The 26,338-nt window shown below is 40.3% G+C and overlaps 1 protein-coding gene across 1 annotated transcript in view; it reads right to left on the reverse strand.

Annotated features, from left to right (window-relative positions):
• LOC143013257 (metabotropic glutamate receptor 4-like) overlaps positions 1-26,338 on the reverse strand; it is a 90,024-nt gene that overhangs the window by 41,329 nt on the left and 22,357 nt on the right. Inside the window, exon 2 of the mRNA XM_076166814.1 lies at positions 2,626-2,842. Within this exon, the coding sequence (XP_076022929.1) occupies positions 2,626-2,842 (217 nt within the window). The remainder of the gene's footprint in view (positions 1-2,625; positions 2,843-26,338) is intronic.

The raw sequence follows: 26,338 nt of genomic DNA on the forward strand, positions 1-26,338 counted from the left end.
GAAATTTAATGCAGAAATTTGCCTCCAGGTACTATATAACTGCAGATGCTGCTGGCTGGTGTTAAAGTCAGCGCAGCGACATTAAAACATAGCTCTCTACGATGAAAACTAAAATCATAATAAAGTGTCACATTAACCATCCATTTATAAGCTGGAGGCACTCAAGACGGTGAATAAAATTGAATATCCCCAAAGAAACAATTCCTGCAATGTGTCAAATTTTGTCTTGTGCTTTCTCCAGTTGTTTATGACGAAATCATAATTTGAACATAATGTGTAAAAGGCATATTCTGTTTGAGTGCAGTAAACAAGACATCTTAATACACCTGATTGCCAATTAGTTGAGGGAAACAGTAATGAGTGTCCATAATTGTGAAGCTTTTTCCTTCACACACAGCTGAAGTAGAACATAAAGACAGAAGTAAAATAAAAAAATTCTGCTTAAAAATCCATTGCTTATTATACCCAAAATATGATCCATTACCACCAGTGCTTTTAGTTTTTCCCTCAGTTTCAAAGAACTACAATTTATTTTAACCTAATTCTGAGCTTCTCAAATGTGTCACTGAGAGCGATAATAGGTTTCCAACAGGTACTCCAGCGACTTCAGATGGTTGACATCAGTATGGCCTTTGGCTTTAACATAACAGCCCTTCAGATCTGCCTGATTCATTTTGTGAGCCTACAAGCCCAAGAACCATTTAGCAACCAAGTACCTGTGGCTTTGACAGCTCCTTCTGTTGAGCCTTTCTTGCATAATCAATGCTTGATTTACTGAAAAGAACCCCGTAATGAAACGCAACATGGGAAAAGTTCTTTTTTGCAGCAAACGATTGTTTCAGCTTCAAAATTCCCTGCAGTTAAAGGCAGTGAATAGAGTGCAGGATGTTGAATAGAGCGTTTGTCTCTATGTACTCATACCACACAAAACTCAACCAAACAATTTTGCATGTGTGATTGACAGTATTTGCCTGACATGCTGTCTATTGCTGCCAAGTGACATTATTCAATTTGTGAAATCTCTCACTAAACAAGAAATTGGTCACAACTCCTTTGTCATGGCCCCTGGGCCTCGGCACAATGCAATCATTTGAGTGTACTAATATTATATATTTATGAAGGTATCATGAAGTCACCATTTAGTGAGCAGTTTGCTTCCTTCGGTCTCTTCACAAGACGCTTGCCTTGCTTGTCTTTGTCCCTGTGCTTTCTCATATTTGGCAGTATTAGATTGTCTTCTGTGAACTTCAGTGCTGGGAGCAGCTGCTCATGATGTTATAAAGGCAGAGGTGTGTGAGAGCCACAGGAACTTAGACTGAGCGGTAAGCCAATACAATTAGCTGAACCCAGCTGAAAGCTGCATAGAGATATATATGGTGTAGGTACTGATACAAACGATCCTTTCACTTTCAGTGGAGTCTCATCTGGCCTGAGCTCATAGAGGCATAAACATTAACATGCAACCTATCTGACGTTATCATGCATGTATGTAAACTCTGCAGCAATAAATCTTAGAATTATGTAATATTTGAAAAGCAAAACTGCAAAATGTAATTCATCCCAGCACTGTTGTTTACACTGTTGTGTTCTGAGTTCACTTCATTCTAGCTGTTATCCATCTCAGCTGCCGAGTGTGGAGAGCTCTGCAGGAATAATCTGCTGTTGGTGCCTCTCCAGAACCACTGGTGATGGGCAGCAGCTTAAAGCTGGCAGCATTGAGGGGACCACAGTGCCACAGAGAGGACTGGACATGTCAGTAGTGATTACATTCTGCCTCAGAAGAGGGCACGGGTCAGACTGAGCATGTGCGGACAGCTTCCTGTGCCAAACTGACTGTATTCCGAATACTCGTTGCTTGAGTGTAGCCCCGCTGCTTCACATTCACACTGTCGTCATCTCAGTCTTTGAAAGTCAGATTCAATTCCCTCGCTGCCTTAATGTATTTCTGAAGCGGCTAAAAGTTTTCCCTGGAGATAAAGGTTGAGAGCCTTGTGCAAACTCAGATTTCATGAAAGGAAGTCTGATTTCCACATTATTCATACCCGGTATTCATGTTTAAAAATTGCATGAAACATTTGCATCTCAAACGTACATTTTTGTTAATTCTGTGTTAATCTCAGTGTTTAGTTCAAGCTGCGACAATGTTTAATACAAAAAAAGTCATGTGCATACTAATGACATACAAATGCAAATATTAAGCAAGTCTCTAAGCGATCTCTGTGTCTACACTCTGTCTGGAGAAATGTGAAAATCAAAGTGTGAGCTGTTATCCCTGCTTATACTCATGCAGAGATTACAAAAACACACAGAGGACACACACACACACACACACCAACCACCACCACCACCACACTCTATGCTGAAAGGCTTTTTGCTCCACCTTCCAGATTGTGGGCATTGGGTAAAGGTACAAACACAGTTACCCTCAGGCTGCGTTGGTTGAAGCCTAATGGTGAACAGCAAATCAATTAGAGACTGAATGAGACATCAAGCTATGAAAGGTAGGCACTTATACTATTTCTCCAAATAATAAATATATTGTGTGGCTTCTTTCATGTCATTTTAAATAAAACTAGGATGCTCTATACATGTAACTAAACTCTAAAGGCAAAAAGAAACACTCACCGTCCTCTCGTGATTTCTGAATAAAAGCATCGACGCCGCTCTCTCCATAGTTCCCCTCTGAAGCTACCGTGGATACATAGTTCCAACGCATGGCCTTGACGATGTCCACCATCGCCTGGGCCTGGTAGGTGTCCGGCGGCACCACCCGGGAGAAGAAGTCATAGCGTGTGTTATCACTCAGCTCAGGGGCTGTGGAGGCATAACTCACCTGAGGGATCTGTGAGGGAGAAGGACAGAAAGGGAGATGGATAGACAGTCGGTTACATACTGTACATTGTGGAGATGATGTACTGTAAGAAGGCTTGGCAGAAAATGTGATTCAAGTGTTTAATCTCAAATATATGATTGTTATAAGACACCTAACGTCTTCTGAATTCCTCAACTGCTCCTCAGTGGTTAATTCATCGTCTACATTTGACACCGTGTTACTTTAAATCGTCCCCATGATCATGGGCTTAGCCACAGTACTTTCCGAAAAGGATTTTCCACACCCATCAGGCAACACTGAATATGATTATGATATGAATTCACACTTGTCTTGAACATAATATGGGTTATATTTAGTGTTGAAACATATAACACATGGCAAAGTGCCTAAAAAGGTGCAATAATGCTCAATGTTCCTGTTAGAATTCACAAAGCAATTCGTGGTTAATGGGAGAGAAGTTGGAAACGTTGTTAGATCTATATGGGAGAGTCTTTGTCATGGGGCTTCAGTAAAATCATATCCAAATAGGTTCAAATCTTTTAAGATAATTATAAATGATTGAGGGTAATCCTGCGCAAATGCTTTGTACGGTAGTCAGAATTTATCCTGAAATTAACGCTTTGCAAAATGGAACTACATTCCTAGTTTCATTATCCAGCCGAGGCCATCACCGTGGTGACTCTTACATGGTGTGTAATCCAATTTTGCTCGTGCACGTCAATTTCAGATTTACGTCTTTCAACGTTTGTGTGATCATTCTTCGGCTATGCTGCACAGTTTGGAAAGTTAACTGACCAGATTTAATGACCTTCAGTAATGTATTTCATGCTTTAACTTCAAATATGGACATACTGTTTCATGCTGATGCATTTTTTTTCCACTCCCAATTCCCTTGAGTTGATAAATTCATGCATTAAGATGTAGAGGGCAGAGTCAAAATCACTTTGAACTGAAATGGATTTTGGCTGCACCTGTAATCATTGACTTGAACACCTTGTAATGTGCATGAGCCAATCCATTATGAGACCAGAGCACTTTCCTTGTAGATCACGTTTTCCATATGAATACATTTTAACGCAAGAATTTCAAGTAATATACGTATAAAGTAGCCTTTAATGTGACACAAGAGGCTGAATATACACACCTGGATATAGCATCATTTAATGATGGGGCAAACTATCGGTTCAAAATGATCAGAGCCTGGATCAAGAAAGATATATTTTTGTTGACAGGAAGGTATAAAAACAATAAAGTCAGAGGGCGACCACATACTGTCAAAGTCAAAGCATGCCGATGTCTTCTAAAGGTGTCGGATGTACAAAGAATAAAAAGTAAACTGTTAACCTGCTCACCTTAAGAAAGACCTTTTAGAAGGGTTTGGTTGGATTCTCATGGATGCATACAATGTGGGAATCTAGCAGATGGAATATGTTTTTTAGCTGTATTTTGATTGAAAGTGATTAGAAATGCAGTGACCTTTACAAGAATTAGGCAAACAGTCACTGGGTCTGCCTATTGTTTTTCAGCTGGTGACTGGCAAGTGAACGAGATTATCCTCGCCTTTCTTGAGAGTGCCACCATCCTCGAGCCTCCCTGCCGAGATGGAGGGATTGGTGGCGGCCTTATGCTGAACAAGGCGCTGTGAACACTCACAGGGACCTGCAGGATGTTAGATCACCTTTAATTACCGCTCACATTTTCTTTTTCTGTGAGGTCTGAAATTAAATATAAGAACAGTACGGTTTAGAAAGCCTATTTTTGTCGGAATACTCATTAGTGTTGTCTACCTACAGCACTAACTTGCCTTTCTTATTCCCACTTGTTCTTTATAGTTTCTTCCCTGTACATCATAGTATATATACCCCCTTGCCAGCAGTCCTACTATATCTGTAGGTACACCCCTCGGAGTTAAAGCACGCTGAGACCCTCCCCTAACCTCCTCTCTCCCTCACTTCACACTGCCGCCTTTGATGTGGTCAGCTGCAGCACCGCACTGATCTGGCTGCTTCTGTGCCCCCCTGCTTCTTGCTGCACTTCAGCGTTTGGAGGTGCACAGCTGCTCAATTTGCAACCCTGACCTACAGCTCTTAATAACTCAAGCAACTAGATCATCAACTTTCCTCTTTTGTAGCCACAAGGAGGTCGACCGAAAGTACACACTTGAAATGAATTCATATAAAATAAAGACCTCTTTTGTCAAATCATTGTATTATTACTGAGCTGCTGCAGTCTGGCCTTCTTTGTGCCTCGATGGATCAAAGCAGTTTATCCTATATACCATTGAAACAAACATGCCAATTAGAATTTGCCTTGTTAAATTCCCCTGTTAAAGAATCAATTGCAACGGACCGAGTGCACGTTGCATATCAGCTTCCTGGACCGAAGTTTTTTCATTTGTCCCATGCCATCACACTGTGATACCCACCCAGCATTTCTGAGTCTGTTGTTGATTTGAGCTGGAATTGCTTGTGCGAATTGCACAGTTTCATGAGCTGTGAGGGCTGAATGACATCGATGCTGAAGGCTGGCATGCTTTATGCGCAAGTTCCACTCGGGTACACTTATAGAGGCAGACCTTGACCATGTCTGTGCATGCATGTGTTGAATCTGCTCCCCTAGGGACTGGTAGCACTCAGCAGACATGCAGATGTAACACCTGTCTGTAACAGCAGGCTGAGAGACACCAAACACCCACAGTTTTACCTCTTTTTGATGCTATACAGAAGCTTTCTTTCTCTGCATCTGTGTCGCTCTCTGTCTTGGAAGCAACAAAAGTGTGAAACATTTTCCCCCCTTCACACTGGTTTGACGTCATGAAGCGCGATGTAGCCAACTGAAAATAAAGTGTTGTGTAAATGTGTTGAGAAGGTGTTAATCATGTCTCATTTTTCAAGATTTCTACTTGCATTTATTTGCACAATGAAAAATGGCCTTTCCCTAATTCACGCTTAGAATACAGTCTTCAAGTTCCACATCAGATAACGAAGATGATGAACAGTTTTTTTTCAACCACGCTGCCAAATGCATATGTATCTTAAAACATAAGGTGACACGGCATAAATCAAAATGACACCCATCATCTTTCTTCTGAGCCAACCAACATGATTATTTCAGGTCTGCTCCCAGGGGGCCAACAGATCATCAGTAATTCTCCCTGAAGTCACACATGACTGTGCCTTCACATTCTGTTTCCATTGTGTACAGTAGCTTTCCAAAACCTTAAAGGAGCAGAAGTGAGATTGTAAGAATCTGTGATAAGAAACTGTATCGGAAAAATTGTTGAGTCTGGCCTTAACGTTGTTCTAGAAGTATATTCAGCTTTTTTTTAAATTTAGCTGCTGTCATGTGTTGTGGTGCTGCTGTGACATGTCCGGTCCCGTATCTACCAAATATGGGTAAGATGCAGTGAATCTACCGCCTTGTATTTTTCACCTGGGGGATTTTTCACTGCTGCAACAATCACTCAATTTCAGCATTCTGTCAAGAAGCCGGACAGGCAAAGCTTATTCTGTTTCTGCTGGGGAGATTTCTTGCTCACTGGACTACAGCAATAGTCCTGAACACTGCGATTCTTCTAATAGAACACAATCTGTTCTTAGCTGTTACTCCAGAAATGTCATTCTTCTGCAAATATCCCCTCTGATCTCTTTCTACAGATTTAAAAAAAAAAAAAACAGCGATTATGGGTAGAAACACAGACTTCACAAAGCGAATGTGCCGCATACCAGCAAGGAGAGAAGTGCAACTCAATTCAGGAAGGCTCGCTGCTCACAAACAGATTGAAGGGTTAAGTCTTAATAAGCTGTCCCAGTATGACCCCATTCTACTGAAGCTATGCACACATCTCTTCAGACTGAAGCAGCTGAGCTTCTTGCACTTTGATGCGGGGTGTTTGTGATCCATTCATTCAGGCATGAAATACATGAAAGAGAATTTACATGCAACTTCGAAACTGAACTGAAGGTAACACCATTTTGTTTTGGTTACCCCCCTCACCTAAACTCCATCTATTTAATAGCTAATGGGCTTGGGAAGTATGCTTCATTGCTGTGATGCAAGTCTCAAGCAAGATTTTTGATGCAGATTTAATGTTCATATCATTGCTTTAAATAACTGAGCCTTTTTAAAAATTCAACAAGCTCATTTGGCTCGGCATCAATGCAGGAGTAATGATGCTCATTAGAAGTGAACAGAAATATTAAACATAGACACTGTTTGCATGCAAAGAAACTCTATAGCATGAAGCGAGGCACTGGAAATGTCTCAGTAAGTAGTCCAGTAGATATGTTAGCATATTAAGATGAACTTACTTTACTGCTGGTGGCAGTTATGCAGGAAGCAAAGTGTTCGTTAACCCTTTGATGATGAGACATAAAATAAAAGGGAAGCGTTGCAGTTGTGCTCAATTTTATGATAAGAAGTAACTGGTAAATGTGTTTAGTAGAGCCCTTTGGCCCACGTGGCTGTACAGACACTCACTGGGCAGACAAAGCAGGTTTGACCAAAGTTTAACCCCTGAGCCCTGTGGTGTACATTTCCAATTTAAGACAGTAATGAGTCGCACCAAGCGCCTCTTGGTGGACGGACTGATCAATCCATTGTCTTGTAAAGAATTTTTTATGTGCCATCTTATTTTCAGCCACTCAACAGTTTCTGCCTCTATGCCATTAAAACACTTCTCCTGTGCCAAGTCAAAAAAAAAGAAAAGGAAGGTTGCTTTCTCTACAACCTGGCTTAACCTGGATTGACTCAGCAGAACCAGTCTGCTGAGTCATAAAGCACACTGAGATCCCTCCACCCATTGTTACTGAGATCAATATGGTGAGAAGGAAGTGAACAATATAAGCTCTAGACAAGAAATGCCAGTGCCAAAGATCAAACATAGACCTGTCTGTCTGAAAGGGAACACACTGCTGAATTCCTATTGCACAACAGTCTGCAATGGCCAGCATCCCCAAAACTTCCTCTGAGGTAGATGAACTTCCTCTTGAAGATTGTTCTTTATTCTAAAGTCAGTTTGTCATGTATGGAACATGATCTCTTTGGGCAATGCCAGTAGTTTTGTATATGAATCACTAATAAGACTAGCCCCTGAGTCATTTGTCATGCGTATGCACCTTAATATATGTCATTGACACCTATTTTGTGTTTTTTATTTTGTGACTTCAGTCTGATTGATGTAATTCTTGATCAATAACATGGCGTCTTTAGTTCGAGGCATATAGCTGCAGCTGTAATCTCTACCGTTTCTGGCTGGACAAGTCTAGTAGTGACAGATCGATATCGCCCTGCACCGATTCTCTGGCGGCCATGGTGGAACACTATCTCTCTACAGTAGTGCTGGTGTGCAGCATGATGGTGTTTTTGTTTAGAATCCTGACTATGAAAATAAATTCTGATGGATTTGTAGCTGTAATGTGTTCAGACTAATGGTTCACTTCAGATTAGACAAATTAATTGTGTTCATAATTTTCATAATATTGTTCAGGCTCAGACTGAACAATATTATGGATAGTTAAATCAATATTTTGTTGTGGTATATATTGCTCTTCTGTCTAACAATTCATTCTATTGCTTTGCTCTTTACATTTGCATGAAACTTTCTGCTTTCTAACAACTCCTTTTAATTGGGTTTAGGTCAGCTAGTGTGCAAAAATGACATTTATACAACTATACGTCTAGACTGAAATGTGAGTCAGCAGATCGAGAGTCTAGACCCTGTAGTCTTCTCCTTAAAATCTCTAATACATTCAGGATGCTGTAAAACCCCAGACAGACACAGACCCTCAGACATAACTGTCAACAAAATCCTCTTATTGTTACCTATTGACAACTTAAGAGCTGCGTTAAAGCAGGTTGGCGCTGCTCCCAGCTTCACTACACAGTGCATATCTGCAGAAAAAGCGTACACTCAACAGCACTTATTTAACATTTTTGGATCCATTGTGTACATGCTAGTGAGTGTCTCTATGAAAGCCTCCAATATGAGGAAATGATGGGAATTCTGCATGTAATTTAATGTGATCCTGAGTGAGCTAATCAATCAGAATGAGGCCCAAATCAATGAAAACAGGGACTGGAGTTTTAAATTATAGGTTATAAAATATGCTTCATAGAGATCCAGTCACAGAAACATGGAATCAGACTTATGCATTGTTATCTATTTCACTAGATGTCTGTCTTCAAAAAAAGTCAATTCAGTTTAACAAGCTACTCCGAGTTAATGACATTATCTCTTTCAGAAAAGTACCAAGCAACGCTAAAAATATGATGTTACATCTCAGCGCCTCTTACATTTCCTCTCCCCGCTCAGTCGTTGGCTCCTGTGCTGTTCGGATCCATGAGTGTGACAACCGTGTTCACAGGAAATGAACATGGCAGATGTTCCTACATATGCTGCGTAAATGTCTTATTTATCACGACTCTGATGAGTCTTCTGTATCTTACTGAACACTGAGCAATTTATCGAACCGCGGAAGAGACCATTTTACAGGACAGAGCTCCTATTTCCTGCATTCCCATCATTTGAATACATTACCTGTATCACAGATGAAACTAAATGCTTTTTCATATATTTTCCATTAGAAAAAGACCGGAATGGACTATAGGATCACGTTGGTTGTAAATAACAGCTGCAGAGCACAACATCATTTCAAAGAATGTTGCTTATCCAATGACAATGAATGAGTTTCATATTGGAGTGAAAAAAAAACATCAAGAGAAAAAAATAAATAACATCATCTCCTTTGTTATTGACTTTTCATCCATCATTTAATTTTGACACATACTGTAGAAATATCACATTATCTCAAATATCTGATTTCCTCAAAGGTTTACTTGTTGGAGGAGTGTAAGATACAGAGCGGATCTTTTTAATAAAAACTTTTTTTGTAGAATATACTTGTATCCTCATTACATCCTGAGAAGCTTTCAATCATCTCTCAGTATCACGTCCTGCTGATGGAATCTGATGTACTCAAAAAGCCTGGAGCTGAAAAAATATCCCCATTTGGCACAAGGGGAATTCCTGTCTCAGTTGTCAGTCATGTCTCGTGTGTGTGTGGGCGGGAGGATGCCACTCTGGTATGGAGCCGGTAGGAAGGTGAAGGATGGAGCCATTGAATTGTTTCCCCTGTGATTCCACCCACTCCACAATCCTTCAGACTGCTACTTTAATTGATTAACCAGTTAACGCAATGACAGCTCCAGGTTGTTCTCAGCCCTACATGAGTAACAGTTTCATTGCTGGAATCTCAACACTCACAGGTCATATTAACTCTCATTAACATATTTTACACTTGTGGGAAGCTCTGTGTCTGATGTGCAAACCAGCCAGCACAACTGTTTGTTCCATTGTTCTTTTATTCATTTGTACACCCTTACACAAAAACATATGCCAAACACATGTGCGAGACAGTGCAAAGCAGCAGCCAGCAGCCATTTCTGCATTGTAAGCGCTTGCATAAATCTCTGCATTGACGGAAAAAAGAAAACACACAAGCAATCCCCTATAAGAATGTGTTTCCTATTGTGGCTGGGGCGCTGTGTTTCATTTCATTTCCAACCCTTTGCAACAAATGGGTAAGTCATTTTTCATACTTTGCCATAGCAAATACAAAACAGAACAGAAAATGCTGCAGCTGAATTAAATATGTGATTGGCCTGGCACATATTGTTTATCCCGTATTCTAAGAGCTTCTCTATTTCTCTCTGTGGGTCCTACATGGGGTGGTTATTGTATTTGTTAAGCAACGGCAATCATTAATCCGCACAGTGGCAACAGTGATTAATTATCTCATTACAAATTGAATTATTACTTGCATTAAACATGCAAATGATCTCAACTAAAGGTTGAGAATGTTTTGAGATTTGAACTAAGTGACACTGTGATTAATGAATTGCTACAGAGACAATAATGCTTTGGTTTACCATAAAACATGAAAGGATGTTGTAAAAAGAGCAATAACTGCTAAGAGTTGGCTGATTCTGCCTCTGGTTAGATTAAATATGACTTTCTAATTTAATTATCATCACATTACTATCATTAAAAGTACACAAAAAAACTGTTGAATGTGTGTTAAGGTACCGTATAACTGTTGCACAGGAAAATCCCCCTTCATCTCAAATCAATGATTCACAATGAAGTTTTGCTCAGCTAAGAACGGTCAGCCTCTTATGTGAGAGCTCTGGGAGAGTCACAGCAGATGATTAATAAACCTGAAATATGAAATGCCTTGATGCATTTGCACTTAACACAATGGATATCTGCTTTGTATTCAACGTCTCTAAACCAGCGCTCTCTGTATCCGTTCGCTAAAAATGGATTTAATCTCTGGGGAAGGTTCAGTAAGAGTGTTGTGTGGCATGACAGGCCCGTTCACTGATTTATTGATTAATCAAGCCTATTATTAAAAATGTTTTGAACATCATGTGGTCAGTCGTCCACAACCGATCTATACTGGATTGCCTGTGGTTTCAAAATGTAAATCATTAATCCTGGAAGAACTTGAAACAATAATTATGTTGATGCTCTGCACCCATGACCACTGCCAATTTTGTCTAGCCAAGCAGGGTTGAGTGTTGTTTCGCCCACACTTATTCTCAATGTGTGTGCCTGCTAAACATCTGTTTTGCACTTCTCTATCAGTGATACAATACCAAGCAGCCTAAAGCCGACAGATAATTAAGGCATGTACTTCCCCTCTGCCACCTTCAAATTCTCCAGAAATTAATGACATTATAAAATGTTGGTCACAATGAGAATTGAAGCCATTTCCTGATTTTGTTTTATAATTAACAGTTTGAGGATTTGCGGATTTCTCTGGCCAGACCACATGTTGCTGAAAAATGTATAACATTTGTGGTGTAATAAACCAAAATAAGGGGAGGAATTTATAACAAGATAAGTGGACAAAGAACTTCTGCCCACTGGTAACTTTGCTCATTGATCTATTGGTATGGATAAGACTCTACAAATAACGAAACCAACTGGGATAAAGAAAAGAGAACAACATTATCTTATCTAGGATGGTTAGAGAAATTCCAATTTAAAGTGATTGAGGACTCAGAATAGTTGTCCCAATAAATGGACTTCAGTGAGTCACTTCCAAAATTAGACTTCATCAGCTCTTTGCACGGTGGGTATAACAGCAGCTCATTCCTGCTCAATCAGGAACTAAGTGAAGCAGAATGAGAGAGAGACAGAGACAGAGGTCAAATCAAAGAAGTGACTTCAGACTTTGTCTGCTTTAGCTTCAGAACTGATAATCAATGATGAGTTGCTGAGGTGCCTTTGGCCTCTACTTAAACTTTTTTAATCGGTATGTATTATGTAAATTGCAATCAGGTGACTCAGCCCTGAATATTCATGTGGTAACTCTTGAGTGATCATATGGATCAGTCTATGTAAATATTGTACACAGACAGCCTTCCGCGGTAGGTTCCACTGTATATTTGCAAATGTGCAAAATCTCAGGTTTTATTGAAAAAGAGAAAAGACAAAAATAGTGGCTAATAGTGGAGCAAAAAGTGTTGCTTAAGGAAAAGTGCAGTGGCATTGTACATTTTTGGAACATTTTGATTTCACAAAACCATCTGCCTTCAAAGCCTGGCTCCATTTTCAGTGTGGAACCAAGTTTCATGCCAATATCCAGCCTGTTGCTTCTCTCTCTCTCTCTCTCTCTCTCTCTCTCTCTCTCTCTCTCTCTCTCTCTCTCTCTCTCTCTCTCTCTCTCTCTCTCTCTCTCTCTCTCTCTCTCTCTCTCTCTCTCTCTCTCTTTTTCTACCATATCATCAAGTGGACGTCTGTCTATTTAGCAAGGTCAAGGTTGCCCTGCTTTTGCCAGCAGCTTCCTCCAGCTGCTCCCAGACATGCTGTGGGATGTAGTCCCTGCAGTGTGCCCTGAGTCTGCCCCAGGGTCTCTTTCCAGTCAGACACGCTGTTCCACCTCTCAAAGGAGACGCCCACAGGGCATTTTTAATAAGGGCTCAAACCTCTTAACTCTGATTTTTTTTCCTAACGGGTACTCTTGCCATATTTAATGTTCATAATACTTTTCCTATATGGGTCAACACGGTGAAATCAACACATTTAGTTATATTAATAGATACTATTCACCACTGGACTTGGGATTGATCACATCCTTCTTCTAAGAGGCGTGTCATACAATGGGGCAATGTTAAATCCATACAAAGATGTAAAATGTGGGCTTTTCCTTTGGCTTTGCTGGTTGTACTGATTGGTTAAATGAACTGATAGCTGGGCGGCTGTTAACCTGCACGTGAAGCCGACGATCATTTTTTTTTGGTTTTTCACACAGCAGAACAATAAAGCAAGCCACAGTAAGGCAGTATGTTCTACAGTCTGTGTAGAACAATAGTGGCAAAACCTGTATGGACACTTGCACAAAAGGTGGCAAAAAGGTATTTTCAAGTTTACATTGATTGCACAATTAAATGTGTGGCTTTTTTGTTTGGATCCCTATTTTGTCTTATTTTTCCTGCGGACTTACAGAGACATGTAACAATAGTAATATGTCGATGTGTCTATAGAACAAGCAGCAGAAGCAGGTCTCCCAGCGTGATTATTGATTCAAAAAAATCTGTTGCCTTGGCTTTTATTTGTTTCAGCCTCTTATACCAACTTCCCCCTTATGTTCCTAGCCTTTCTGTTATATTTGCAGTTTTTAATATTTCTGTTATTTCCATTCAGCTTTTGCCATCCATCAACCTATCATCTATCATTCCTACCCAATTTCTTTACTCTGTTATCCTGTGCAGGCTTGTGGATCTTTGCCATTAGAGCAATGTCACATGGGATTAAGCTGTTGACTCAATCCACTGCGACCTTCCCCAATAGGTCAGCTATGCACCAATTGAGATGAGAATGAGGCCTTCTATACTGTACACTCCACAAACAGCAAGCGATCACAGAGCGTATGAGATATTATTGCAATCCTCTATGTGGCACATATATATTTGTGTGTTCTACTTCTATGGAAGCATGTGTCTATACTATATTCATCTAAGCACGCTTTTAAGTATCTAGTCGGCACTTCTTTGCACCTTCATAAATTGCTAAACATATGAAATTGTATCTGTGAGACATTCCCTGGCAGTAGGCTTGTTCATGATCAGGGTCTGGGTGTGAGACAGATCAGAGAGACGAGTGGTTTTTTTCACACAAACAAAAAAACCCAACAAATGTTTCAGGGCGTAATATGAAGCCTTTTTCCTAAGGTAAATACATTTTGGTGTTGATGCGCAGTGATGAAATTGGAACCAACATAAACTTGTGGGTATGTCAGCAGAACTCTGGCACATTTTATTGCAACTCTATCAGCTACAGGAAAATGTAAAACATCACAAACATCATAAATGAAACATGGCTGGGCTTTGAGTTATCCACCATCTTTTAGAACACCGCGTTTGGCGTTCCTGTTAGTTTCACGTGATTAAACGTTTAACACAAACTGCAAACTTAAGGATTTCTGCTGTAGTGCAGTCAAATGGAGTAGATGGGGAGAAGTAGTACACTGTATTTTCTGTGTAGTTGATTTCATGAAAGATTAATATGAACTGTACGCCTTACGCTGCAACTTTTGGATCTATGCAGGGACAAACAACATACTTTTGTGCTGCTGTTAATATGGGAAAATTTACTCCAGGCAACATCCTGTTCCTCCTAACAACTCTTTTAAACATTGCGTTAATTGTGTTTGTTTTACAGCACACTAAACTAAATCTAACTGCAATTTGAGCCACCCTCAAAGACGGGATGCCCTTCCGTCAGGGTGGGACTAGCCAGAGATCTCCGGTTATGCTACTCTGATGGTATGTAGTTGCTGATTTGCAATTTTTCAAGGCGGGATTCGCAGCAGATTTGCTTACTGAACCAGTTTACAAGCGTGGTCAGGATGAGTGCCTATCCATCTTTCCATAACAGATGATTACTGAGATGGTTACTGTGTCCTTTTCATGACCATCGCCTGCATGGCCAGGAAAGAGCCCAGCACAAAGCTATTTAACAATGGAGCGGTTATTATATATTTATGATGTTATTGAAGTGTTTTCCAGTTCCCTTGTCTACATATGCAACAGCTCCCTTGTGGATTATAAAGTAGAATGCCTCCAGAAACAGCAAAAAGATGAATAAGAGTAAAATCACTGTGAAGCTCTTAGGTAATGGCCCTCACATTTCCTCTAAGAGTCAGTTTGGATTGGGTTTTCTATTTGAATGATTAAATGATATATATAATAAAATAAAACAATGCCTGCTTTTAGCTTTCAGTAATTTCTATTTAGCAATTCAAATATATTTATGCAGGGTAGCACAAATATGGTTCCTCAGCAACACTCTACCTCTTATCCATCCAGCAAGCATACACACATTCACACCTGTGAGCATTGAGCATCTTCAGCTGGACGTCCGTATTCAAAAAACTCCGGCTGCATATGTCTTAAATAAAGAGTCAATATCTTTATGGAAGGGCCCTATTGCTCGTTTGACAAACAGCCATAACCTGACACACTCTAACTCAGACACTCAGACACTCAGACATGCTGTGTAGTGTCATTTACTCAGCAGGATGAAAGCCATGACTTCAAGAAGACTTTTCCTTTTACTTTATAAAAAGCATCTCTTTGATTTGAGCACAGCTGGTGGCAAGCTTATTCTTCACTGTCATTCAGCAATTATGCTCTGGTTGTGTCCCATTATCACGTATGTGAGATTTCTGCAGGTGGAGAAGTGTAATCAAAAGTTTTGCAACCAAAGAGTACTTCACCATTAACACCAAGACAGAGGAGAGTCACAAGTCAATTTCAAAGTTCCTAGTATTCCAGATCTGTGGCTCAGACCTCTAAAGCCAGGAAAATATGTGAAATAACTTTGTATGTTTCAAATGATTGCCCATTTGAAACACACAAAATCATCATCCGTACTGAATGGCCAAAGCCTTCAGAGTCCATATTGACAGTGTGAAGCTGCAAGACTTCAAGAAGCCGACTCATGAGACTTCTAAAAATGTAAGAGAGCCAGATAAAATCTCTGACATGTCAGAACAGTTGGTCACTCAGTTGTAGATGGGTTAGGCAATTAATCAAACTCGCAACATCAATGGACAGCCGTTGAGACTGAAATTTGGCCTGACTCCGAGAATTACTCAGCGGCTGCCAAATCAGGGTAAAAATCCTGCCTTTAAAAAGTTGCTTCGCTGTGCTTTGTTACTTCCCACTGTAGCTCTAAAACACCATCTCTTTGTATCCATACTACGATCTCAAAAATGAAAATAGAATTGAAAATAGAACAAAAAAGGGGCTTCAGCTCTGAGCCGACTAATGACATCAAATATTGTTTTCAAATACTGACATGGTCAATTTGTTCTGTAGCTGAAACTGCATTTTTCTGCACAAAGCAAATGCTTCTCTGAGACGCCCCATTGTTGTGCAAAGATGTGCAACAGACTGCAATCAATCTCTGTGGGGGAACGAGCAAAAATCATTCAATGTGATATATAAGGAATATACAAGTGTATATTAAAACCTTTTATCTATTTCTGTGTCCCACACAAAATGATCAATACAGAATAGATCAGCGAAGAAAGCGATCATTGATCTCTGTTAAACATTTCTTTAACAAAGAGCCATCAATCATTAGCTGATTTTATGTATGAACTCATGGAAATTCAGTGTTCATATCATGCAGGAGTAGTGTTTGTAATACCCTTAGATTGTAGCTATCAAGACCAAAGATACGTTTCTTGTGTTTCAGATTTTCCATGCATTTTCAATCCTTTGTTTTGATCGATTCGCTGTGCAGAAACAGAAGAATATTTATGCAAATACACATCAGGTATCACTGCTATATTTCTGTAGTACTTTTGTATTCTCGCTCCCTTCTATAACATGCAAATCCCGACAAATGATCTATCTCTCTACAGATGAACTATTCACACCTCCAAGGCTTTCCAATTCGGGGGGCAAAAACGCCGTAGCTCAGCAGAATGCAGCTGAGATATGGCCGTAAATAAGAAAGTGATGCTGAAACAGGGAGGATAGACGGAGGGATGAGCGCGGATGGGCAAGCACAGCCCCCTCCTCACAGGGCACTTCATTAACTACCTTTCACACCCAGCATGGCACAATGCCCGGAATGAAAAGAACCATATCGGCTTGTATAGGTCACAGGGTCAACCTGCTGTAGAGGTTCACTGATAAGTGCTGAGGCAGAATGAACAGCCACCCACCAAACAACCAGATGGGGTCAGTGAAGTCACAGACTGTTGCATTCACAGAGAAACCACTTTATCTCCACTGAAAAACATCTGTTCATCTGCCTTATTCTCTCCCTCATATTTATTGTTCAGTATATTGATAATGAAAGCCAGAAGGAGAATTTTGTTTTAGGGCCTATAAGGACAACGTGTCTCCCTACACATCTAATCCAGGGCAGTAGGTTGTGCTACTATGATGAAGTGTGTTTCTCCTTTTTCCCAAACAGGAAGATCGAACATTTAATATCAGCTGTGAACACTCTACAGTTGGTTAATCTAATGTTGTCTAAAAACAAAAGGAGGATTTATCTATTTCCCGCTTGGTGATTCCCCTGTCTGTATTTTCTAGTGCTCCAAAAGTAACCATAAGATAAGCAGCCTGTAAGTTTTGATGGACTTTTTGTGGGGCATACCGCTGTCAGCATGGCAAATTAATGACCTCCCTGGAGAGCAGGACTGGCATATAGGGAATCTTATAAATAGGGCCATGTTATGATGGAAAGCGTGTGATATCTGTGTGACACCCACTAATTCAAGACACTGGCGAAAAATTATGATTTGGCTGAAACAGGAGTGTATTTCTCCAGAGTTAGTAATGAAACATGCACCAGAGAGGCCACATCAACATGCTCAAAACCTCCTGATAAACTGCTGCTGATCTCAAAGTGGTGAACGCAGATGACAAATCAACTGATTTTTGCTGTGCACTCTTTGTGTCTTTTTGTCCGTATTGTTCGTCGCTGTGTTCTTTTTGTTTCCAATCTTTTCAGTATCTGACCTAATTCCAAAAATCTAAGAGAATCAATCCAAGTCCAAGCAATCTTTGTGGCGACTGAGGGGCTGCTCTTGTGAGAAATCAATACACTTGAGGGTGAAGGAGAGAGTCATGGGAGACTGACAGTTAATAGAAAAGTGAAATGAGAGTCTCTTCTAGTACCTCTGCACCCTGTGTGCACAGCAGGACTAGAGTGGACCCCGAAGAGCCGTTACAACATCAACTTCCCTCTGCCTTCTTTAACTTACAACTTCTCCAGAGTTTTACGGATATGCTGTACACTCGGCACTGAGCGATTGGATTTGAGGTTTATGTAGTCGAGAATGAAATCACAAAACTGTTTCTTTCTGAAGTTATTTCATTCCCATGTCCATTTGTTCATTTTATGCCACTGTTTCTCCTTGTAATATGAAAATATCAAGAAAGGACAAAGATTCTATTGTAATAGGTAGTGATACAGAGATTGGAAACTTTTGAAAGTTTTCATTACTTGAGCATGATTGCTTTGAAACTACCTCCCCCTGTTTTCTCTTTTATACTTGTTTCGGTAAAGTAATTAATTTCCCCACATTATAAATGCTGCGTGCTTGGAGTCTATCCTCAGCCTGTTTAAACCAAAATGGCACAATGGAAGTTAGAATTAGTTTGTGATTGATACATGTTATTTATTTCACTTCTAGTTGGCAACCATTTATTTATGGATGGATGGATTACAACTTTATTATTCTATAGCTTTTTCCTCTGTAATTACATTGCAAGCGCACCATTCAGTCTGTTTACTCCTTTTCTTGTCCCGCAGATGCAGTATAAAACCACTAAGCTCCCTCTGCTGTAGGATATCATAGGATTCAGTCAGTAGGTGCAGAGCTTGGTTGTCACAACCTTTTGTCATATAAGTGGTGTTGACACAATGATTTATCTGGGCAAGCAAACGTATTGTGAAGTTGTCCGGTTATTGCCAAGTGTAGCAACCCTAGAGATTTGTGTAAACTTTATGCAATCCATCCACCCACTCTCAAATGATTCATCCAATGTCACTATAAGAGGTCGTTGATGTGTACGCCTGCATACTTTTTACAGCATCTATAAAAAAGGCCTGGCTAAAACCTTTCACCGTTGATTAAACACATTTCTACTACATATTCTCCATCCTAACCTTGGGGTGGGTCAAAGCTGCCACGATGCACTTGCAAGTCAATAAACATGACCTTGTCTTTAAACCAAAATCAATCACCTCAAAGTCATAGGCCTACTTTATCAGTACTTCACAGGAGGAAATGCACCATGGAATGTTTTTCTAAGGATCACAGCTCCTCGCCAAAGACTATTTCAAATTATGTCTTTCATTGTTCTGAACTAATTCATGGCTATTAAACTTACAATGATGGAAGTGTCCATGTGCATGAGGTTGTAAGAAATGCTGCACAGATAGGTTTCCTGTGGCGGTGTCACAAATGTGGGCAGCCTCCCTCTGAGGGTTATAAGCCTACAGAGCTCCAGTAAGTTGTTGACTGTAATGATTTCCATTGAGGGGAGAGATGATTAGGTGGTGTGTGTTGTACACATGTCAATTTGAAGGCAGACACATCTGTTATCTGTAATTTCAAAACCTGTGTCATTATCTATTGAATATTTCCATGAAAGCCAAGGTGATCTTTGTATTTTGATAGCAGCTGGTCTAGATGTGCCTCATATGTAAACAGAGAACCCTTCTTAGAAATCAGCACCTATACTCCTGCGAGTCTTTTATAAATGGTAGATCCCTAATAGAACAGACCTTTGTATGAACCTAGGAACATTTTCTCCTCGCATTCATTCCACACTACTGCACTTCAGCTCATAATATTCCTTGATATGGTTATTGACCATTGGTAAACATTATTTATCAAGCAGCCGCATTGGGAAATTGCAATTTGAGAAAATCCTTCCTTGAGCAAATGTGTCGTGTTTGTATAGCTTTGTTGGGGGAGAGACACTTCCACCAAGTTCTAACTGTGCCACCTCGCTACAAGTCTGAGGAAATTAAAAGGCTGTCTGTCTGTCCTAACATCCTTCTGTCAGGCACAGACTGCTTAGACCCTGACACACAGTTCTGTCTTTGACTGGTAGGTGCTGGCAGCTTTACACAAACAATTCAATCATGTCACGGCACAATATACGAGTGTATACGGCATATATATATACAAACTGTATATACAGTGCATGTTTTTCACTAGAGACTTTGTCCTTTCATAAATGTGTCTTTGTCAATGCACAACTATCCGTTTGTCAATGTGCTATAGTGCTGATTTGTGTTATTTAAATACTGTGTCAAAAACAGTGATGCTTGATTGTCAGTCGTGCAGTTGTACTGGACTCCGCCAGTGAATACACACACACTCAGACCTGAGTGTGTGTGCATTATTTAAACATTGTTAGCTGCTATTTGTTCCCTTTTGTGAGTACCATATCGTAAAACACATTACAGGAATTTAGATGACGTGGCAACGTTGAGAGGAAGTTTGGATGGAAATTATAGGTACACTGTACACTGCATGCGTAAAAATTACTTTTGTCCTTGTCTCACTCTGCCAAAAGATGTCTCAGACACATAAAACGAAAGACTCCAGAGGCCCAAAGGCATCATTAAATCTGCATCCTTACGCACAGAAGCATCTACACAGCTGCCTTTCATATTTCATTCTCTACATACACATAACTAGCAGGCAGCAAAAGTTTGGACTCTTTGCTTTAGAGATTAGACCTCATTACTTCATGTTCTTGCCCATGCATTCACCCCACCCACAGCATTATTTGACAATAAACGTTGACGTCTATCCACACATGCAACGTAGAGGGGAAGGGGAACATCATTACATGTGTTTGACTTGTGAGCCCGCCAGCTCGGCCTGACTGGTAAGTGGCTCTAATAAAGCCACTGCTCCCTACAATCCTGAAACAATTATCATGCACAGGTCTATTTAGAGTGAGTTAAACACATGCCAGAAAAGGAGCAAACATATTCATTAACCTGCACAGGCAAATGTCAGTTGCTAAAGTGTGTTAACAACCTAAATGACCACTTCATATACAACTGGCTCAAAGGCCTAAACAATGACTGTGCTCTTCCCGTCTCACAATTACATTCTTGTCGTGTTATAAACAGAATAATTTCCTCTCTCCTGATATGTGCCTGAGCAGATTCACAATGTCGGCGTGCACCAGGCATGAAAATGTGCAGCAACTCCAGCAAGTAGAGATTCCTCATGGCCAACAGCCAGTGGTTTTCTACAGCCTCCAGCAAATCTGCAGATGGTACACAATGCTTTGTGTTGATAAAGGCAACTGTGTTCTGATTGTCAGTAGCCATCAGCACATAAAGTATATATCCTATCTAACATTGTGGAGTGTTGCAGGATCAGTAGAGCGGCTGTTTTTTTCCAGTACATTGAGTCGGTTTTCCTCTTACAGCCATACTGCCTTCATACCTCATAAAACACCTAACCACCTCCTTACATCAGTGGCATCCAAGGGCAAATTACGTGTTGTTGTAACCTGATATTTGTGCTATAGTCTGAACACCACTGCAGACACATCATCATGCTATAGTGAATTCACAGGCCAGATAACAAACACGAGACAGAAGGACCTCAGTATCAACATTTTGGCCTAGAAAGATTTTTTAAGCAATATACAAATGACTAAAGGAAGGACTGTAAAACAAGAACATTTTCTGCATTATTGGGTTTATTTTGAACCATTAGGCCCAATATAATTTAAATGCCAGCAAAAGCTGTGTCAAGATATTATATTTTAGTGCCATGCAAGTGTGTGGGTAGTTGGCTGGCTCACTCAGGGGAACACTCAAATTCACATGCATAATGGGCACTGGCTTGGACACACACGAGGAAGTGGGAGAAATGTTTTTTGTGAGCAGCTTTTATTGGAATAAATGGGACTCGGTATTTGCAGCCATCACAGATTGGTTTATATATTGATCAGAAATACTAAAAAGAGAACAAAGCCTTTTCCACTTTCCACTTTCCCATTTTCTCTACAATTTATGATCCAATACATTTTGGTTGGCTTTTGACTGTGGAACCTGGGACACAACACAGCAATTGACATAACCTAAAGGTAGACCTGTTACTGAATACCAATAAACAGTGGTGTTCTGGAAGAGCCATTGCTGCACCCTGTTCCTCTGTCATTGTATTCCAACCCCTGCTACAGAAAGTTGAAAAGACCTCCAGTGTTACTGGTGGCTCTCAGATGAAGAGCCAGGCAAATCAATACACTCCAGCAGCTCCGTTATCCTGTGGAGACATATGGTTGGTGCTGAGGGGCTCAAATAGTTGCTCTCAGATATCGACAACAACAATAAGTCTGGGTACTATCAGTCATCTTCTCAGTGTAGAGACGAAGCCATCCTCGGCCATGTTGTTTTCTCAGGCACTGAATAAATGTTTTATGCATATTTTGAAAAGGCCCACACTAAAACTTTGATACAAAAACAATTTAGTGGTGGCTCAGATTTTAAAGCGTCCTTATTGTGTCTTTGTGGCCTCTAATTTCACCTTAATGCAAGGTTCAGGCAGCAAGATGAAACAGAATTATTAAACCAAACAGAGGCAATATAGTGGTTCCCTCGTGCACTTCTGTAAGGTAACCTCACTGTGACCTCAGTCATTGTGACTGTTGTCTCTTTGTTTATGGAGTAAGAAAGGCTGGAGCGAGGGGGGGAGGAACAGTGTGTGATTTGTGTGTATGAGAGAGAGAGGAAGGGAGAGTGAGAGAGAGAGAGAGGCGGGGAGAGGGAGTCCATAGTTGGAAAGATCCCTCTACGGCTACAAAGAGCGATGACATGTTTGATTACATTTATGTTTGATTGAGTTTAGTGCTCCCTTAAGCTAGCTTGGAGAAAATGAGATTTCCCCTCCCAAAATATTACCCTGCATCTCTCTTCCTTGCCATCCATCAAGGTCCTATACAGTTTACTACTTTGCCAATTTTACAGATCCCATCAGGCATTTGCTGCTTTGCTTCCTCTCTCACACATTGCAGTGATCTGACCAGAAGGCCACCAAACCTTAGTCATAATAATGTTTTCAGCCAATGAAAACCAATGTAGCAGCCTCACCTTGTGATAGCAACGCTACACATGTTTTCCAACGCCGCAGAACAAACATCGCTCCTTAATTATTTACTTTGCGACATCAATTTTGTTCTTAATGAGAGGCTGTATGCATTTACAACTCAGCAGAAATGCATACTGCTGGGTTTAAGCCATAGCAGCAATGTTTGACAGATGGAGGATGGCACCCCACGTGTGAGAAATGGCAAGAAATACCAAATGCCACTCATCCTGTCTGGTATTTATCATTACAATGAGCTAAAAATAGCAAAAACAGGAATGAGAATATAACACTTGAATCCTTCTACATATGTTTTCTATTCATCTCTTTGTCTGTATTTTATGCTTACAGTTTTAATTATTGTAAATAAATGTTTTAGACTATTGGATCTGTGTGTAAATGTGGTTGTAGCTGCTGCTGATGGGTGAGGATGCTTTGCAATCTCTGTGTTTTCCGTGTTTTTACCGACGGAACAAATTACCTCAATAGTACTTTTCATTTTTCCTCGTTTTCACTGTATTTGTACTTGTGGTTGTGCTTTTATAAGACGAATGACACTTGATTGCCTTTGATTGCATCACGCTGTATGTATGTGACCTCAATCTGTCAAGTTTATTATAGATATAAATCTATCTCATCACATGGCTGCAGATCAGAGGCCAAATATATCGACTGTGGAAACTGGGGATTTTAAATGTGTCTATTTACATAATTGGTTAATAACATTTTTCATTTTTACTTACAAAACCTCACAATTATCTTTTTGATGGGAATGTGGCGTGTGTGATTTTTGGACACACTGGGATTCGAATGACCAGAGGACAAACAAACACAGTCTTTGGTGAAATCTAAAATAAACATCCGTCTTCGAAAGGCTCATAGCACGGAGGCTGGACAAGCATGTACTTTCGGTCAACATGGCAACCTTTACTAAATTCTGTGCTTTGTTGCCTGGTGTGTCTCTCTTGACCCATAAAGCCGGATACCGATGGTTACCCTGACATGAAGGACATACATAAAAAAACACATTAGTCTGGGTTATGGTTTTCTGCTTTGTACCACTGCAGGCAGTCTGGATGTCATTCTGACATTTACCCTCAAAACACTTTTGTCACAAGGAGGAAAAGATATCTAAGAAAAAGCATTGGCCCCTAGCCGTGTAAACTGAAGTGAACTATTAAAGGAATAAGCAACGACGCCATCAATTACAGATAGAGAAGAAAACTAAAGAACAGTTTGCACAGGTGTGTATATCTGCCAAGACTACACAACTCTCTGTTATTTCATAATAGAAAAGTGTTCATCTTCATTGGTGGCTGTGCATGAAAATAGTCAAACGTTTAGACAATCATGAGGGACATGTTGCACGTCTCAGAGCTGGCAAACACTTTTTGTCAACAACTATCAACTTGTTCCATAAACCATTTCTAAAATTTCCATCACATTTCATCGTCACCTTTTGAACCTGTTTGATGACATTCTGCATGAATGCTGAAGGTTATCCGGGCCAATCAGTGCGCCAGCGTCGATAGGTGTAAGTTCTCACAGTGTCAAGCTCGTCTGTCACGTCTCCACAGCAGCACAGTTTGGATCCTTTGATCATGGCTCTTTGCTAGTGATACTTACAGATTGCCATCGTACACAAATTCCCTCCGGAGCACTCAGGCAGAGGATTTGATTAGCTTATCTTCTTTGTGGAGGCTGCCATGCAAGTCGGTGTGATTATGCCACAGCAGAGCAAGAGCCCTGAGGTCAGTGAAACATCACCTGACATCAATGAAAAGCAATGAGATGCCACTCACAAGCTATAATGTTTCCACTGACACCTCTACAATTGTCGGTGTCTAACGTTCATATTCGTGTCAAGTCTTTTAACCGCGCCTGTATCGTAAAATAACACTGACATCCACGCTAGAAAACCTGTCAGACAAATAAGTCTTCCCAGTGTGAGTTCAGAAAAGAAATAGCACACAATGTTTCGCAACAATCCGCTTTAACAATGTCCCATTAATCTTATCCATTTTCAGTTCTGTTACACTTCATTTCTAGGAATGTGAACTAGAGCATTGCATGAGACAAGCTGAGTAAACAAAGGACTCCGAAATACATAATCTATCAATACGAAAGGGACCTACAAATACCAAGGCTGTCACATTCAAAAAGACGCCATTAGCTTGCAGTAATCAGAATACTGTAATCATAATCCTTTTCTTTATATTATATTTCTAACACAGACAACCTGCTGGAGTGTTTAATGTACATTCCACAGCTCTTCTTTCATCTTTCTTTTGTTCCTCATGTGTCCCGGGAATCAATCCAATTCCTCATCATGTAGGATGTTGCAATTCTCTTAACCCTGCTCAGAGGATTTAGGCGAGAGGGGAGGAGGGGGAGAAGAGGAGGCTTAGGTGAGGAAACTGGACAACAAGACGAGCCTGTGCTTAAAGTCTTTTATCAAACACACACACACGCGCGCACGCATATGCAGCTTTAGTGGAAATCGGTTACTGATAAAATGAATACGTGCGTGCAGTGAAGGTCTGAATCACAAAACAACTCGACAACAGACGATGGTTTAGGAACAAAGTTGCTGAATTTCTCTTTATGTGTTCCTTCCATTTTCTGCTTCTTGTTTCCTTCGTGTCTTATTCCTCCCACTTAAGACATGAGGTAAAAACATCACACAGGCTCTCCATCCTTAATACGAATGCAAAACCCTGGGAAACCACAAAGAGCAAAATCACCACTAAGATGCAGCAGAGGATTATGGTGGTCGGCCAAAATTATAAATGAAGACCTAATCAGGAGCCTATTGGCATTGAAATCTGAGAAAAATAGGAGATGGACTGGCCACACACACTGATGAAGGAACAGAAATACATCACAAAAGGAGAATTAGAATATGACTCACAGGCGAGGCCAAAAAAGAACTTGTATAATAATAATAGTTTGTGTGAAATGTACCTGTTAATATGTTATATATATATATATACTGTATATGGAGCCTCTTTAAGTGCGAAGACTTGATCTGTTATGAGCGCTGAATAGAGTCGTGCTTTCAAATATAAAAAGCATCCAAACAAAGATGGATTCACAGACCGATACGGTATCTCACTTCATTTGAACTCAACTAATTAAGAGTCATAAACTGATAAAAACACAAGAACCCAGTGTGATTTCTTTTTTCCTTTTTTCACTGAACGTCAAAGCTGCATTTATATCCCTGAGAGCATCACAGTCAACTCACACCACAAAAATAACTGTACAATTACCCAGAAATCAGTCGAACTGTGTCTCCGGGGTTTTGCTGTTCAGTATCCAGTTCACCATTTTTGAGCACCTC

This window comes from Genypterus blacodes, unplaced genomic scaffold (genome assembly GCF_046128005.1).
Source record: "Genypterus blacodes isolate CSIRO-AG114 ecotype Tasmania unplaced genomic scaffold, CSIRO-AGI_Gbla_v1 ptg000156l_1, whole genome shotgun sequence".
Lineage (NCBI taxonomy): Eukaryota > Metazoa > Chordata > Actinopteri > Ophidiiformes > Ophidiidae > Genypterus > Genypterus blacodes.